At 42.0% G+C, this 18,286-nt stretch overlaps 1 protein-coding gene across 1 annotated transcript in view; it reads right to left on the reverse strand.

Moving 5' to 3' along the window:
* pign (phosphatidylinositol glycan anchor biosynthesis, class N) overlaps positions 1–18,286 on the reverse strand; it is a 153,176-nt gene that overhangs the window by 33,696 nt on the left and 101,194 nt on the right. Inside the window, exons 19-22 of the mRNA XM_055649699.1 lie at positions 15,784–15,911; positions 12,484–12,586; positions 8,205–8,307; positions 1,373–1,459 (exon numbers count right to left, since the gene is read on the reverse strand). Of these exons, the coding sequence (XP_055505674.1) occupies positions 1,373–1,459; positions 8,205–8,307; positions 12,484–12,586; positions 15,784–15,911 (421 nt within the window). The remainder of the gene's footprint in view (positions 1–1,372; positions 1,460–8,204; positions 8,308–12,483; positions 12,587–15,783; positions 15,912–18,286) is intronic.

Below are 18,286 nucleotides of genomic sequence, written 5' to 3' on the forward strand. Positions count from 1 at the left end.
CTCGCCATCCTGGGAATTAACCTTGTGAACCTTGTGAAGGCAGATTATTATCTAAATTGTGTCAAGTTGGGAAAAGAGGAAGTACAATGGGATTTGGGAGGTCCTTGTTCATCAGTCAATGAAAGTAAGCATGCAGATACAGCAGGCAGTGAAGAAAGCAAATGGCATGTTGGCCTTCATAACAAGAGGAGCTGAGTATAGGAGCAAAGAGGTCCTTCTGCAATTGTACAGGACCCTAGTGAGACCACACCTGGAGTATTGTGTGCAATTTTGGTCCCCTAATTTGAGCAAGGACATTCTTGCTATTGAGGGAGTGCAGCGTAGGTTCACAAGGTTAATTCCCGGGATGCAGGACTGTCATATGCTGAGAGAATGGAGCGGCTGGGCTTGTATACTCTGGAATTTAGAAGGATGAGAGGGAATCGTATTAAAACATATAAGATTATTAAGGGTTTGGACACGCTAGAGACAGGAAACATATTCCTGATGTTGGGGGAGTCCAGACCCAGGGGCCACAGTTTAAGAATAAGGGGTAATTGGGAATAAGGGGTAATTTGGAACGGAGATGAGGAAACACTTTTTCACTCACAGAGTTGTGAGTGTGGAATTTTCTACCTCAGAGGGCAGTGGAGGCAGGTTCTCTTTCAACTGATACTTTCAAGCGAGAGCTTGATAGGGCTCTTAAAGATACCGGAGTCAGGGGATATGGGGAGAAGCAGGAACGGGGTACTGATTGTGGATGATCAGCCATGATCACACTGAATGGCTGTGCTAGCTCGAAGGGCCGAATGGCCTACTCCTGCACCTATTGTCTATAATCGTTTTCTAATAAACAAAAGAGCATTTTAAAAATGTCAACAGTCCTGACCCAAAACGTCACCCATCCTTTTTCTCCAGAGAGCCTGCCTGACCCGCTGAGTTACTCAAGGACTTTGTGTCCATCTTACTTATCTCCAGAAGTCATCTTATTTACTCTGGGCCACATGAACACCTACTCTGTCAAGTCTGGGCAGGCAGGCACTTTGCAAAGCCTTTAATGGAGGAATTTCTGCTGCAGCCCACAAGCTACCCCAAAAAAATCCACTCAACTGGAAGATACTTCTTGTCTGGAAATATCTTTCAAGGAGATTTGGGTAGAATCTAATTTGACCCTAAATTCCAGCCCTGGATGGGGATTTACCATAATTGGCATGAGGGAAATCAGCCCATTAATGCTTTCAGTTAATTTGTTCTTTAATTTGCGGTTGTACTGAACTTTAGGTATATATTTAAGTGAACATATGAGCTTTGGATATTCCTATGCAGTCAAAATCAATTATAAAATAATAACTAAATAACACCACAAAATTGAGAAAATTAAGTTAAAGGATACAAAGAAATAAGACCGTCTTATATCATCTAGTCTAAGTTGTCGAATCTGCGTGGTGTCAACCTTCTGGGCAAAATCCATTTGGGACAACTGCGGGAAAACACATTCAGTGAAAGGATGAATGCTTAAACTCTGTTCTTCCACAAGATGTGTTTCCATATTATTAAGGTGAAGGATGAATAATTGTTGTGTCTCTTTCAAATAATCTCAAGATTGCAGCACAGTTGAGAAAGGCCAGTCAATCCACCTTGCATCTTCCATCCAGAACAGCTAAAGACTTGCTTTTGTTTCATCAGTGTACTCAGCTCTCTCTTAAATGAATCTGAAATTTTAATCACTATTTATCCAACCAAGAAGTCCATTCTGAGTATTGATCACAATTTGTGTGAGGAATTTATTTCAAACATCTTCACAGAATTTATATCTGTATTTCAGTAACATTACAGCACAGGAATGGGCCCTTTGGCCCACAATGTCCGTGCTGAACAAGATGCCAAGGGAAACGAATCTCCTCCGTTTGCTCCTGATCCATATCACTCCATCCCCTGCCGATCCATATTCTGGTGGAAAATGCCAAAAGGTGAACTATGTAATGCGAGGTTCTGAATTTAACCACACAATATGTGGATAATGAGTTAAATCAGTAAGTCCAGTCTTATGATTCCTCTGAAATTAGCAGATACAGATCAGTGGTGATTCATAGTTCATTGCTGTCATGTTACCAAGCTATATATTGACAGATATAATTGCTGCTTTAGTAATTCTACTTCTTTCAGCATGCTATGTGGTCCACATTATTTTGTTCTACTATTGTTTTGGCTTCATGTTTATCCTCAATAAATTATTTTTGAACCTGATTTATTATTTCTTTGAAACCACAGGGCAGATATGATGAATTGATGCTTCTGGCACAGATTTACTTGAGGGATAACATTTCAGAAATTGAAGTGTGGCAGTCAAAATGAATGAATTTTAATGAGATGAAGAGATGTGCAGTACATCCTTAAAATAGGGTTTGCCACTAGGGAATACAAATCTCTAAAGTCTATAATTGGAAATAAGTGGATACCAGCCCTTTTAAAAAAAAAAGTGTCATCATCATACGAGAGAACGCACCTTCTTTCCTTCACTGGTATGGAACTTCCTTTCCTTCCCAAGCATATGCACCTTCTGAAACACTGCCAATGTTATTAGCCAGGTCATGGAGAGCAACCTTCCGCTCTGTATTCCCTGCAGGCAGAGTGCCCAGTCTCAAGTTAAATCCTTCCTACTGCAGAGTGGTCGAAGTTAGAAAGCTCAGATCAGTGGTGGAATTGAAACTGCAGTCCAGCCCTCCACGGTACTGTATCACTGCTGGACTTTGTACAGTGCTACTATCTTATAGAATGCTCAAACACATGGAGACTGTGTCATTCTTGTGCCCTTCGCTATTGAATATTTAGAACAGGCAATTCTATTTGCTCATCTCTGCATTTCCTTGGAGATGATTTGTATCAGCTGAACATAGTGGTTGCAAGGAAGTAGCATCAGAGTTATACAGGTCCTTCAGCCCAACTCGTCCATGCCATTCAAGATGTCTATCAGAGCGAGTCATTTTCCCGCAATAGGCCTGTGCCCTCTAAACCTCCTACTCAAATGTTTGAAATGTATCCCTCTCTGGCAGCTTGTACCCATGTGAAAAGTGTCAGTCTGGTCCCTTTTAATACTTTCCCCTCTTATTTTAAATCAGAGCCCTTTAGTTTTAGACACCCTCCTTAAATCTAGTTTTGGAGTTGAAAACTACAGGGCATAGATTTAGAAACAAAGAGCTGCAGATGCTGGTTTCCAAAAACAGACACAGAGTGCTGGGGTAACTTGGCTGGTCCATCCACAGGGGGCGCCGTCGAGTATGGCTGCCCAGCCAGCAGCTGTTAGTCTTTTCACTCTTTTTTTTATTTTTAGCGAGTTAAAGTGTTTGTTTTGGAGATCTTTAGTCTTTTATGTGGTGGGTGGGGGGAGGGGAAAACTTTATTTCTTAGTCCCTACCTGGTCGGAGAAGCGGCTTCCTTCCGAGCTGCTTCTTCGCCCCCATCCTCGCGGCCTACCATCGGACTGGAGCAGCCTTTCCTGCCAGGACCGGCCGGGACTACAGCTTCGGCGGCGGCGCAGCGCAGGAACACTATCACGGAGCAGACGATGCCTTGTCAGGTTGCCGTGCGGTGGGCTCCGGAGTGCTGTGGCCGCTGACTTCAACATCCGAGGAGCTGTGGCAGAGGGCGTCCGGCCGCGGGCGGCGCTAGATTTAAAACACTGCAGAGCCTGGGATCCAAGATCGCCAGAGTCGGAGCTCCAGCCAGCGCGGCCTGAGGACTATGGGTGCCGCAGTCTCCTGGGATGAAGCGGCCGCTCCAGACATTTCCAAGCCGCTGAGGAGTGTTCACCTGATGCCGGAGTTCCAGCTTTCCGGCAAGAGGGCCTGAAACCATTGGACTGGCTGCGGAGACCACAATAGGCCTGACTATGGGTGAACAGGGGATGGGACTGGACTTTGCTGCCTTCCTCCACAGTGGGAACCATTGTGGGGGGATGTTTTTAATGTTGTTAAATTCTTTAATGTTGTGTCTTATCTTTATTCGTGTGCTGCATTGGCAAATCAAATTTTACTACACCATTTGGTGTATGTGATAATAAATGTCCTTTGTATACTTTGGTCAGGCAGCATCTCCGGGGAACATGGATAGCTTACTTTTCAGGTTGGGACCCATCTTCAGATTGATTGGGTGGGGTGGGTGGGGGTGGGTTGGAAACATAGAAACATAGAAATTAGGTGCAGGAGTAGGCCATTCGGCCCTTCGAGCCTGCACCACCATTCAATATGATCATGGCTGATCATCCAACTCAGTATCCCGTACCTGCCTTCTCTCCATACCCCCTGATCCCCTTAGCCACAAGGGCCACATCTAACTCCCTCTTAAATATAGCCAATGAAGTGGCCTCAACTACCCTCTGTGGCAGAGAGTTCCAGAGATTCACCACTCTCTGCGTGAAAAAAGTTCTTCTCATCTCGGTTTTAAAGGATTTCCCCCTTATCCTTAAGCTGTGACCCCTTGTCCTGGACTTCCCTAACATCGGGAACAATCTTCCTGCATCTAGCCTGTCCAACCCCTTAAGAATTTTGTAAGTTTCTATAAGATCCCCTCTCAATCTTCTAAATTCTAGAGAGTATAAACCAAGTCTATCCAGTCTTTCTTCATAAGACAGTCCTGACATCCCAGGAATCAGTCTGGTGAACCGTCTCTGCACTCCCTCTATGGCAATAATGTCCTTCCTCAGATTTGGAGACCAAAACTGTACGCAATACTCCAGGTGTGGTCTCACCAAGACCCTGTACAACTGCAGTAGAACCTCTCTGCTCCTATACTCAAATCCTTTTGCAATGAAAGCTAATATACCATTCGCTTTCTTTACTGCCTGCTGCACCTGCATGCCTACCTTCAATGACTGGTGTACCATGACACCCAGGTCTCGCTGCATCTCCCCCTTTCCCAATCGGCCATCATTTAGATAATAGTCTGCTTTCCTGTTTTTGCCACCAAAATGGATAACCTCACATTTATCCACATTATACTGCATCTGCCAAACATTTGCCCACTCACCCAGCCTATCCAAGTCACCCTGCAGTCTCCTAGCATCCTCCTCACAGCTAACACTGCCCCCCAGCTTAGTGTCATCCGCAAACTTGGAGATATTGCCTTCAATTCCCTCATCCAGATCATTAATATGATCTGACCCTTCTATCCTGGGTTTCCTCCACTGTCAAAGTACCTCACATTTCGCTTGGGCATCTTATAACCCAGCGGTGTGAACATTGATTTTTCAAATTTCAAGTAACTCCTGCATCCCCGCCCTCTCGCCCCACCCTAGTTGTCCTACCAGTTCCACTGTATCCCTCTCGTTAGCGCATCTTTCCCAGCCAACAATGGGCCATTATAGACTCCATCCTTCCTGAGGTAATCTATTGCCAGCCCTGATTTGTTCTGTCCATTTCTTGCCTCCAGTTTCCCTCCCCCTCCCACCTCAATCTTTCAGACTGAAGATGGGTTCTGACCTGAAACGTCACCCATTCCTTTTCTCCAGAGATGCTGCCTGACCTGCTGAGTTACTCCAGCATTTTGTGTCTATAATTGTGGGAGTCAGTGGGTTTGTAGTAGACATCAGTCGATAGTCTGCCCCCTGTGATGAACACAGAGATCAAGAAAGGGGAAATAAGTGACATAGTTGGAACCAGGATAGAGTTCCACTAGCCCTCACCAGCCTCTGCATCCAACACATCATTCTCTAACTTTTCCATCACCTTCAACGTGATCCCACTTCCAGTTACATCATCCCATCCCCATCTCTTTCCGTCTTCCATAGAGACCGCTCCCTCTGCGACTCCTTATTTCACTCATCCCTTCTCTTCCCACTCAAACTACCCCCTCCTGAGGTACTTTTCCCAGCAATTACAAGAGATGTAACACCTGCCTCTTTACCTATTCTCTCACTTTCATTTAGGGACCTCAGCAGTGCTTCCAGGTAAGACAGAGGTTCACATGCACCTCCTCTAACCTCCATCTTCTGCCTCCGGTGTTCCTGTTGTGGCCTGTAGGTCGGCGAGACCAATGGTAGACTCGGCAACTGTTTTGCTATCATTCCACCAAGGACTACTAGACCTCCCGGATGCAAACCATTTTAACTCCTCCCATTCCCATACTGACCTTTCTGTCCTGGGCCTCCTCGATTATCAGACAACTAGCTTACACGAATATGAACATTTAATTCTCCAATGTTAGGTATCTACGAAATGCCCCCTCTGCCCTTCTGCCCCACTTTCCTCCCCCCCCCCTCCCCTGTGCCCCATCTAGACTCATACCTAGTGTATAGACTCATACCTATCTTGCCCTTCCACCTCCATTCCTTGCTCTAGCTTCACAATTCCCATCTTTTGTCTCACGCTATCTATCTTTTCAATTCTAGCCTTTGTCCAACCATCTGCCTATCAAAAATAACCCTCACCTGTATCCAACTATTACCCGCCAGACTTTGTCCTGCCCCTCCTCTCTTCCATCTTTCCTCCCCACCTCACCACAATCAGTAGGAAGAAGTGTCCCAACCCAAAACGTGATCTATCCACGTCCTCCTTAGATGCAGCCTGAACGACTGAGTTACTCCAGCACTTTGCATCTTTTTTAAGGCATAGATTTTATTATTTAGGATCACATTGTTTAGACCCAACTCAATTCAGTCAAAAGGCATCTTCATAACACATTTTATCCACCCGACATGGGCATTGCTGGCCCACTCCAAATTACTCTTGAACTAAATGGTTTGCTTGGCAACTGCAGTGTTGCTGTGAGACACACTTCCAGGCAAATAGCAAAAGATTATTATTAAGCATGTATTCCACCACAAAATTATTGATTAGTACTAAATGTTGCTCAGACATTTTGTTCCTGATCTATCCAATTGAATTTAACTTCCCCAGCTGCCATGGTGGAATATGAACTCATGGTACTACATCATACAAGCTCCTGCACTGTGAGATGCATAACATTGGTACCAGACTATTCAATCCCTCCACCTGTGGTCTGTTCCAGTACAAAATTCAAACTAAGACTTAACTGAGGTCAATCTGAACTAAGGAAGTCATAATACTTACCATACTGGATCACACCATTTAAGTAAATCTAACATCTCAAATTAGTTTCTCATCTTTTAATGGATGATGCATCAAATTAATTTATTTTGAAATTTCTTTCTGAAAATTACTTTCTTCCTAAGCAAATAATCTTCACCTGGATAAAGTAGTGAGATGAGATAGCATAGCAGAGCCAAACCTGACCTGATCCCAGACCAAAACATATTATCAAGTCGTGATGAGCCTCTGCTGGGTGACCAACAAAAAAGCTTTTCACTGTACCTCAGTGTAAGTGACAACCAACTAAACTAAACCTCCACTGGTACAACACTTGCAACATTCACGTTGAGATAACAATGGACCTGATTCTCCCGAGAGGAGCTCAGCTGTATTTGCCATTGAGATACAATTTTTTCTGAACTTAACTTGTAACTTAAGAGTTTGCTGACTGAGAGGATCCTGGACCTGACTGGTGAGGTCCTAAGTGGTCCCTGAGAGATTTGCAGGTCCCAAGGGTGAGTCAGAACAAGCCCTATCAACAAAACTGCTGACAAGCCCTTTCATAAGGCAAGCCAAACCTATAACCCTGCCATATGGCAATGCTGACAAAGTATTTCAATGACTGACTAACTTAAGACAATCACATTTTTAACACTTAAACAATAAAGAAAACATTAGTAGAACCACAAATTATTGACCTTTCCTCTCCACACCTGTGAAATTTCCAGTGAACTGAAGACATTTATGTCCTGCACCAGGTGAGGATCTGAGAGCTATTTCTCCAGAACTAATACTGGGGAATTCCAGGAAGATTCTGTTCCACTGTTGGACTCCATTACAATCAAGTAATGAAGCATCAGTCAAAAATTATCAGCACTGGCCTAAAATCACCAACACTGGTCCGCCAACAATTTCAGGACTTCCCCATTTGCACAGGAATCCCGAACGTGTCAGCGCACAAGGGTAAATCTCATTTCACCGTTGTCACAACACTGATTATTAAACATCAATGTTGATGGTTTGTACCTTGTGACACATACAGCACACAACATAATAGCTCCTCTATGAAATTATTTATATAACTACTTAATTATTATTTGCAGTGGCAACTTTACAATGAAATTCCAGCCGTAATTCTTGGAAAACTACTTATTTGTAAAACAATTGGTTTCTTATTACCTTTGGAGCTGGAGAAATATCGTGCAACTGGATCGTCTCTTGTTCCAGCCTGATCCAAACAAATGTCAAGCAGGATAGCAGAAGTGGAAATAAAGCTTCGTATCTGGATGAAGCATGAACGTTGTTAAGGTAAAACCACCAATGAAAACTATTCAACCTTAAATATTGAAATCTAGGTCAATTATTTATTCATTGTCAATAAATAAAAGAAAACTAACTGCCTTCCTCTTCCTCCGAAGATGTTAAACTCGTATGACACATGGAAAAAAAACCTCAAAGAACACCTTGAACTGTTGAAAAAAAATCCTTTCTTAGTTATTAACATACAGTTGCATTGCTGGATCTCAATTTCAAAGAGCAGATTCAGTAGCACAACACAGCTCAAACATGGAAGAGACCATTTAGAGCAGATATTCATCAACTTCCACCTGGACTCATCAAATAGAGTACCGACACTGGAACAATGAAATTCTCACTTGCAGCAGCATAACAGGTCTATAAAACACAATACTCACTGAGAACACAGTTACTGCTGTGACAGCCAGGCCATGCAAGCTCACACTGTACATTTTCCAAGTATATTTTCCCATCAGTGCTCTTAGATTCCTTCAAACATTTAACTTGGAGATACTTGTCCTGTACTAGCAGCTCATTAACCTGGCTCAAATACTGAAGTGCCCCTTCGGTAAAGTAATATTTAAATCCCTGTGGACTTGTGTCCATATCCTTCGAACCCAGTGTCATAAGACAATGGTGTAATGCAAGTAGTAGGCAATAGTGTTTCCAGATATCACAGGAGCAAAACCACTAATAACATTTTGCAGAAAACTGAAACCTCTTCCAAGCAGAGTGGATAGGAAACAGCTTTGGGTACCATGCAAACAAAATCTTTTCACTGTATCTCAATACACATGACAATAATAGTAGACCTGAAATGACAACTTTTCAAATCTTATGGAATGCAATTAAGTCTGATGAATGAACAAATTACCACTATTCTCCAGTTGGTTTTGCATAGGAAATAAAATTTCATTAATGTATTATTTTACACCCTCTTGAAGAAACATCCCAGAGCATTTTTCATGTCAATAGTTTAGTTTAGAGCTACAGCGTGGAAACAGGCCCAGCGAATCAGCTCCGACCAATGATCACCCGTGCTCAAGTCTTATTCTGTGTCTGATGGAGTCTTGACCCGAAATGTCACCTATTCCTTTTCTCCAGAGATGCTACCTGACCCACTGAGTTACTCCAGCATTTTGTGTCTATCTCTAGTTCTATTCTACATACTTGTGTCAATTTACAAAAGCCGATTAACCTACAAACCTGCACATCTTTGGAATGTGTGTGAAAACCGGAACAGCCGGAAAATATCCACAGTCATAGGGAGAACGTACAGACAGTACTCATAGTCAGAATCAAACCCGTGTCTCTGGCACTGTAAAGCAGCAACTCTACCGCAGTGCCACCATGCCACACAACCGTGAGATAGTTTCCTACTCAAGGTGTAACCTCAGCTGCAGAGCATTATTTTACACCGAATCAATTAATGAATGGCCAGCTAATTTCCAATTTACAACAGTGTTGGCTGTGCCACAAGGCAGTTTTGCACCTGCCTAAAGCAGACTGGTAAGGATTTGGTTTATCATCTCATGTGAAGCAGAGCATAAATAAAACATAGTACTCCCAATAAATGGCAGCCTAGTGAGCTACAAACCAATAGCATGAAGAGTCTGGCATAAAGATTATACCAAATGAGCTAATCTATTGCACAGACACATAAACTACAAATGCTCCTTGGTTAATATTAACTTTCCTCAAAGATTCTGTGGTGCATTTTACCTCTTTATCCAGTCTGTTATTTATGCAGGAAGTTGCAATATGATTAGTAGGCTGAGCCTAGAAATTTATAATCAGTCTAGAGCTCATGGAATGTGAAATGGGATCTACAGTCAGTTAAAGCAGAACTGGGCAGGTCTGCTTATTAACATCTTAGTGTTAGCAGAGCAATTAGCCACCTGAACGATATATTTAAATGATAGAAACATAGATTTAAGTAACAAACATATCTTCAGAATCATCCATTACTTCCTCGAGTGTCACCATCAAGTCTGCTTCATGTGCTGGAAACTGCAAACTCAATTCAGACATAAATGACTGTGGTTTAGAAAGGGAGTTCATGGTCGTGAAACTAGAAACAAGTTCCAGGAGAGGCGATAGACTGTGGCTATACACGCACAATGAGATTATTAATTGAGGGATAGGACGAAGCGGTATTGTGATGGTAACAGCCAGCCATGGTCTTATGACTGCCTTATTATACTCATGAAACAGAGAATTCATGCAATAAGATCTCTCAGGTACTGTTGCAACTTTTAAGAAACATTTAGACAAGAACGTGGATCGGATAGGTTTAGAGGGATAAGGGCCAGACGCAAGCAGGCGGGACTCGTGTAGATGGGACGTGCTGGTCGGCATCGGCAGGTTGGGCCGAAGGTCCTGTTTCCACGCTGTATCACTCTATGACACTAAAATATTTATAGACCAATAAAACTAACTACTTGAAACAACTATTTGAACGTCAAAAGCAACATATTCAAAATATTGCTATAAAATGCTGGAGTAACTCAGCGGGTCAGGCAGTATCTCTGGAGAAAACGGATAGTTGACATTTTAGGTCAGCATCGGACACAACTAAAAACGTCACCGATCCATTTTCTCCAAAGATGCTGGCTGACCCACTGAGTTAATCCAGCATTTTGTGTCCATTTTTGGTATAAACCAGCATCTACAGCTCCTTTTTATTATATTCAAAATATTCTTACATAAGCCATGGCACTGATATATTTTTGAGAGGGGATAAAACATGAATGCCTGGAATTTCTAGTTTTTGACAACTATTGCAAATTTATAGACTGTCCAAACTGTTGTGTATATTTTGTTGCTTCAGGCATCTATAGTTATCGAGCACTGTCATGCTTTTCTATAAAAGCCAAACACCTAAACACTAGAATTCCCTCCCTTAGCCTCTCAACCACCATTCTATCTCTCAAGATGTCCTTAAAGTTAATTATTTGACCAAACTTTTGATTATCAGCGGCTTAGTGTAAGATTTTGTTTAATTAAATGTCTTGGGACATTTTCCATGTTAGAGATACTATCAAAGAAAGGTTGTTGATATTGCATCTTGCACAGCAGCCAAACATCCAACTGCAAGAAAACCTCCAGACCAAAGCAACACAAAGCATTCATACACCTGGCTAACACACTGTATCTTACAACATTGATTGATCAATTGAAAGATACAGCATGGATACAGGCCCTTCGGCCCATCAATCATCGATCGCCTGTTACACTAATTCTATGTATCACAGTAGAGGTCATTTACAGAGGCTAATTAACCTATCAAGGTGCACGTCTTTGGGATATGGGAGCAAACTGAAGCATATGGAGGAAGCCCATGCGGTCACAGCGAGAATGTGCAAACTCCACACAGACGGCACCCGAGGTCAGGATTGGACTAGTCTCTGGCAGTGTGAGGCAGCAGCTCTCGCAGTTGTGCCACTGTATTGCTCATAGGATAAAACAAGTCGTAAGTATTATAGCTGAGAACACGCAAACGTTTTTGTGGGACCAATGTGCTTCCATGCTGCGAGAAATGCCTCCGAAAAATTGAAGCTACAGTGCAAGATCAATAAACAATCTTACTTGTGTTAGCCCTCAATCCAAATCTATGGCATACGCAAAACAAATCTCCATATTTCCCTCCCCCCCCCTTGAATAAAGCAAGATTACCTCTCTATCTCCATGCACTCAACTTTACTTCCATGGGTACAATGAATATCTCGTGTACAAACTAATTATGTAGGTCTTGCGCCTCCATGCTGACAAATTCTGAGAAACTGAGCCTGCCATGGAAGCTAGTGTCATTCATGTGGAGTGCAAGTGATCATGGCATTCCTGTCAGATATCGCCTAATTTATGTTCCAATATTGAAGCTGTTCAGTGCCTTATTATACTAAGTACAGATAACAGAACATTGCTTATGCTGCATCAACAAAATTGTACCATATCATTATGGATCACGAGTGTCTCTTTTAAAATTGTGCAATAACCATTTGCAGCCTGTTTTTTTTTTACCTCAAATTCGGTTTTAACTGACAAAGCACGTTGATTGTCCTTGGTTAAACATGCATTTTTACAAGTAGAATAGCATCTCTGGAACTATGAGGAAAAATTCATTAATATCAGGAATTTGTTTTACACAGAGAAAAAAGGATACCCTGTACTGAACAAGAGGTAGGTGGACATTAATGAGAGGTAAATGCTTAGCAGTCGTTCAAAGATAAATGTTGAGCTAATCAGAGGTATCAGTAAGGAGGAAGCTGTGAGGAAAAACAAGGAATATCATTAATTTAATAGCATTCCACATCTATGTCAAATGTGGTATCACATCACAAAAAAAACAGCTGAAATTGCACTATTATTGCAACTGGCCTATGCTACTAAAACTGTAACCAAAACTAACTCGGTTCAATGAAGTGAACATTCCTGTTTAACCTTAAATAATTTCAAAATAAATTGAGGAAAATCTACCACAACATTTCAAATATAAAAAGTATATTATCAATGTTGCTGATAAAATCAAGTGCCAGACATTATGCCAGTTGTGAACAGCAAGGTGTCACAAACAGCAATGCGATAAATTTGTTTCAGGGTTTTGAATGAAGTTGACCAGGACACCAAAACTTACTAGTCCTTCTTGATTCATACCACTTCAGTTTAAACTTTGACATGAAAGGTTAGAATTCCTCTCAGTTTAACAACAATCTCTAAAGGTACGAAATTTTCTTCAGACTGAAAAGTCTGAATGACATGAAAGGATACTTTGCTTTACTTTTTTTTTACTTTAGGTGGCACCTTGACAGTGCTGTGGGACTGTTGGTAAAGTTGGTGGCATGTGTTAAGAGCACTTTGTATCCATTTTCAAGGTTGAAGGTAAGAGACCAATGGCAAAGGCACCAGGGACGTAACAAAGTCAAAAAGAACAATAGATTTAAAGCAAGCTATCAAAAATACAGAACAGATTAGAATGCAAGACTGTCAAATCTCCAGCACCTGATAATTGAGATCCCAAGCTATTAAAGGAAAAGACTGAAAGAACTGCACAATTTCCTGAACATCACTAGATGTAGTATTCTGGATTTTGAGCTTCTAGTGTGTAAATTTGAAAGCTATTACTTCCTTACTTAAGGTGGTGAGCAGAGAGTTGTTAGGTAACAGCAGACCTACCTACTTAACATCACTTCAGGGAAGTTACTGGAATCGATAATTACTGCATATGAACAGGTGGCATGCAGCATGCATTTGTGAAAGGAAGGTATGTAATGTTTGAAAAACAGAATGGTTTCATTATTACATCAATTGAGCAACTGTCTTTGAGTGCTGTCAATACCAAAAGGTATCTGAAAGAGTTTGGCACTTGATTTCATGAGCAAAGGTGTTGAGCATAAAATTGGAGAGCATCAACTGACCTGGACAGTAATGGATAGAAAATTAACAAATTAACAATAGGAATAAAGGATCTGTTCTCAATTTGGCATGATGTGGCAAGTGGTATTTCCCAGATGCCTCTTACAATGAGAATTTAACTGAAATAATAGATAACTGTACAAATGATTTTTTTTTAAATTGCAGTAGATTAGGATGCACATTGTAGAGATAGGAGTTGCAATTTACACATAACATCGGGCCGTCCGTAACGGCGACTGCGGAGGGTTCATGGCCCTGACCAAGGATTAACAAAGGAGGAGGACTGACTGAACGTTATTGCCTTCCACCACAGAATGTTGATTCCACTGTGGTGGATGTTCATGTTGTATTCTATTGTGTATTGTGCTCTTTTTGATTGTATGGCTGCATGGTAAATCAAATTCCACTGAAACTTAATTGGTGCATGTGGCAATAAATGTGAACTTGAACAAACACAAACAATGTTTGGAAGGACAGGTTGGAATTCCTTATTAATATGTAGGAGTAGGAACTGCAAAGGAGTTTGATTCCAATGCACGCAAATCACTTATAACTATTACATGGACAAAATGGAACAAATGTCTAGTGGAATATTGGCCTTTGATGGAAAATCTAATGAGGAACTGACAATGCATTTGCAAAATGTTGGTAAGCTGGAGTACTCTGGTTTTGGACATCTTTGGAAATATATCTTGGAAGCCATAAAGTTCAGATGATACTGAATGACAAGGCATAAGAGGTTAAACAGATTAAGTGTGCTTGGAATTTAGATGGTTGACAACTGAAATAACAAGGAAGTAAATACTAAAAGAAGATTTGAAGGTAAGTCTGAACTGAAATAAATGCAAGGCTGAATTTGGAATATTGTGAGCAATTTTGGGCACCATATCTGAGGAAGGATGTTCGGCTCTGGAGAGACTCCAGAAGAGGGGCCTGTGATCACAGGAAATATAGAACGTATGATGAACGCACTGGGCCTGTACTCGTTGGAATTAGAAGAACATGCTCATTGAAACATGCAGAATAATGAAAGGCTTGGATAATGAATATGGAGAGCATGTTTCCACTAGTGGGAGAGTCTAGGACTAGAGGTCATAGCCTCAGAATTAAAGGATGCTCTTTTAGAAAAGAGATGAGGAGAAATTTATTTCAGTTAGATGGTGGCGAATCTGTGGAATTCTGCGACAGAAGACTATGGAGGCCAGGTCAGTGGATATTTTTTAAGGCAGAGATAGATTCTTGATTAGTACAGGTGCCAAGAGATTATGGGGAGAAGGCAGGAGAATGGAGTTAGGAGGGAGAGACAGATCAGCCATGATTGAATGGCGGAGTAGACTTGATGGGCCAAAAGGCCTAAATCTACTCCTTTTCCTTATGACCGTGGGAAAATATATTTGGGAAAATTAACAAAATAGGAACTGTTTAAATTAACAATAGGCAAATTAGGAATCCGTTTTTTCCAGACAATGGATAGTGGAAACCCAGTCTTATTAGGTAACAGCAGACCTACCTACTTAAGGTCACTATCGGGAAAACCAGAACTTGATCTCAGAAGGGTACAAGTTTCCTGTGGTCATTTCAGCCTCACAGGTTTGTTTGGTAAATGAATCAAGGGTCAGAGGGACAGCTTGGCAGCTAACTAGATCATAGAACTGGAATAACTCAGTGTGTCAGGTGGCACCAATGGAGGACATGGATAAACTACATTTCACATCGGGACCCTTCTTCAGATCATAGCATATCTGTATAGTGTATACAATTACCTTTATCTCTCTGGAGTGCAATTTGACCAATGGTTTCAGAAACGGAGATGTTTTTATCATTGAACTTTAGTTGATACTCCTTTACTACTGTGTGGGTGAACGCTAAGGCTTCCTGTTTCATTAACATTGCAGTTATGATCCATCCAGATAGACTCGTAGTTATTTCTGCTCTGCTCCTTTGAAATGCATTTCCACTAGCAATTCATTATCTTTCACCAAACACAAAAACAGCAGAGTAATGCCATAACATAAATGCAGTTCGGAAGCCCTCCAGCACCAAAGCTTACCTAGAATTGTCCAACTGATAATCTGATTGATTAGCGGCAAACCATGTTTAAAAGCCAAACTGGAGTGTGTGGTGTTCACAATGTAGAGTGACAGAACAATGATCAGCGACTGCAATAAACACAGGTTTTATATTAGATATTGTGTTGTATTAATAGACAATAGACAATAGGTGCAAGAGTAGGCCATTCAGCCCAGGGCTGGCCTTAAGCCGATTTGACCGATTGCTCCCAATTGGGCCCCGCGCCTAAGGGGGGCCCCGCACTGATGTTCCGTATTTCGTACGGAAATACGAATTATCTTTGTTAAATAAAGTTGTTTTTTTAATTCGCCATCCGGATTTTTTTTTTAAACGAACATATATAACCAAAGATCTTCTAGCAGAGCTCCACTATAGGATCTTTGTTATAACAACCGCTGCACGGCCATCAGACACAAATGATTTGTTAACTAGTACTGTTAGCACTTCTTAACAGCAAGTACTTAACACGTTGTTACACAATGTCATCAATGCATCCATCCACATTCCTCAGTAAATGTTATTGTGTTTTGAACAAGTATTAATGACGCCGTGTTCCTTTGAATAAAATTCACGCGGCGTCATTAATACTTGTTTAAAACACAATTACATTCACTGAGGAATGTAGATCGATGACACGTTGAGAATTTCTTTAAACTCACCATCGTGAGTGAGGGCTTCGTCCTGGTGTGCAGGTTAGTTGTTCACCTACTAACCCACGTTGTGTCTCTCTGTGTTTTGCTCTCTCCCTCCCCCCCTCTCTCTCTCCCGCTCCCCATTTCATCTCTCTTTAGCTCTCTCACCCTGTCGCCTCGGCATTCCCGGAATCATTGATGTTTTGCGGTAGACAAAAATGTTGGAGAAACCCAGCGGGTGAGGCAGCCGCCTTGCCCGCTGAGTTCCTCCAGCACACTGTGTTTTTTGTTTGGCTATGAAGTTGAAGGTGGCTCAGCGAGACGGGCAGCAGGGTTGCGTTTCTGGTCGAGACCCTTCTTCAGGCAATCACAAATACTCTCACCGACGAGAGTTCAGTCTGAAGAAGGGTCTCGACCAAAAATGCAACCCTCTCCCCGGAGAAGTTCTGTTCAGTCTGAAGAAGGGTCTTCTCTCCAGAGTCGCTGCGCTGCCTGTCCTGCTGAGTTACTCCAGCTTTATGTCTATCTTCAATTTCAGAGAAATACAATTTCTCACGGGGGGCTTATAACATCTCTAAACCCTTCTGGGACCCTCTGAACTCCTCTAAACCCTCTCTAGCCCCTCTAAACACTTCTAAACACACCTGAACCCATCTGAAGCCCTCTAAACATCTCTAAACCGTTTAAACCCCTCTAAACTAGGAGGCTGCAAGGTGACTTGGATAGGCCGGGTGAGTGGGCAAATGCATGGCAGATGCAATATAATGTGGATAAATGTGAGGTTATCCATTTTGGTGGCAAAAACAGGAAAGTAGACTATTATCTGAATTGTGGCCAATTAGGAAAAGGGGAGATGCAACGAGACCTGGATGTTATGGTTCACCAGTCATTGAAAGTAGGCACGCTGGTGCAGCAGGCAGTGAAGAAAGCAAATGGTATGTTAGCATTCATAGCAAAATAATTTGAGTATAGCAGCAGGGAGGTTGTACTGCAGTTGTTCAGGGCCTTGGTGAGATCACAGCTGGAGTATCGCGTACAGTTTTGGGCTCCTAATCTGAGGAAGGACATTCTTGCCATTGAGGAAGTACAGAGAAGGTTCACCAGACTGATTCCTGGGAGGTCAGGACTATCATATGAAGAAAGACTGGATAGACTCGGCTTGTACTCGCTAGAATTTAGAAGATTGAGGGGGGATCTTATAGAAACTTACAACATTCTTAAGGGTTTGGACAGGCTGGATGCAGGAAGATTGTTCCCGATGTTGGGGAAGTCCAGAACAAGGGGTCACAGTTTAAGGATAAAGGGGAAATCTTTTAGGACTGAGATGAGAAACACGTTTTTTACATAGAGAGTGGTGAATCTCTGGAATTCTCTGCCACAGAATGTAGTTGAGGCCAGTTCATTGGCTATATTTAAGAGAGAGTTAGATGTGGCCCTTGTGGATAAAGGGATCAGGGGGTATGGAGAGAAAGCAGGTACAGGATACTGAGTTGGATGATCAGCCATGATCATATTGAATGGCGGTGCAGGCTCGAATGGCCGAATGGCCTACTCCTGCACCTATTTTCTATGTTTCCAACTGCTGTCTGGTTCGTTGATCGGTTTGCTAGATATGAACTGTTTTGGGAGAGAAAAATGCTCATGGCAGACCAAACGTGTTAAACAGAAATTGGTCAGATAGTGAGCTTTACACAGTGAGAAATCATGTGAAATAATCACTGAATTTAATTTTAAATGAATGTACCTGCATGTACTGTTTAGTTTGGAGATACAACCAGATAGTCTGGTTGATACACCCAGATTAGTTTGGAGATACAACCAGATCGTCCAGAGTTCGCACCGACCAGCGAT

Source organism: Leucoraja erinacea, chromosome 2 (assembly GCF_028641065.1).
Source record: "Leucoraja erinacea ecotype New England chromosome 2, Leri_hhj_1, whole genome shotgun sequence".
In the NCBI taxonomy this organism is placed as follows: domain Eukaryota; kingdom Metazoa; phylum Chordata; class Chondrichthyes; order Rajiformes; family Rajidae; genus Leucoraja; species Leucoraja erinaceus.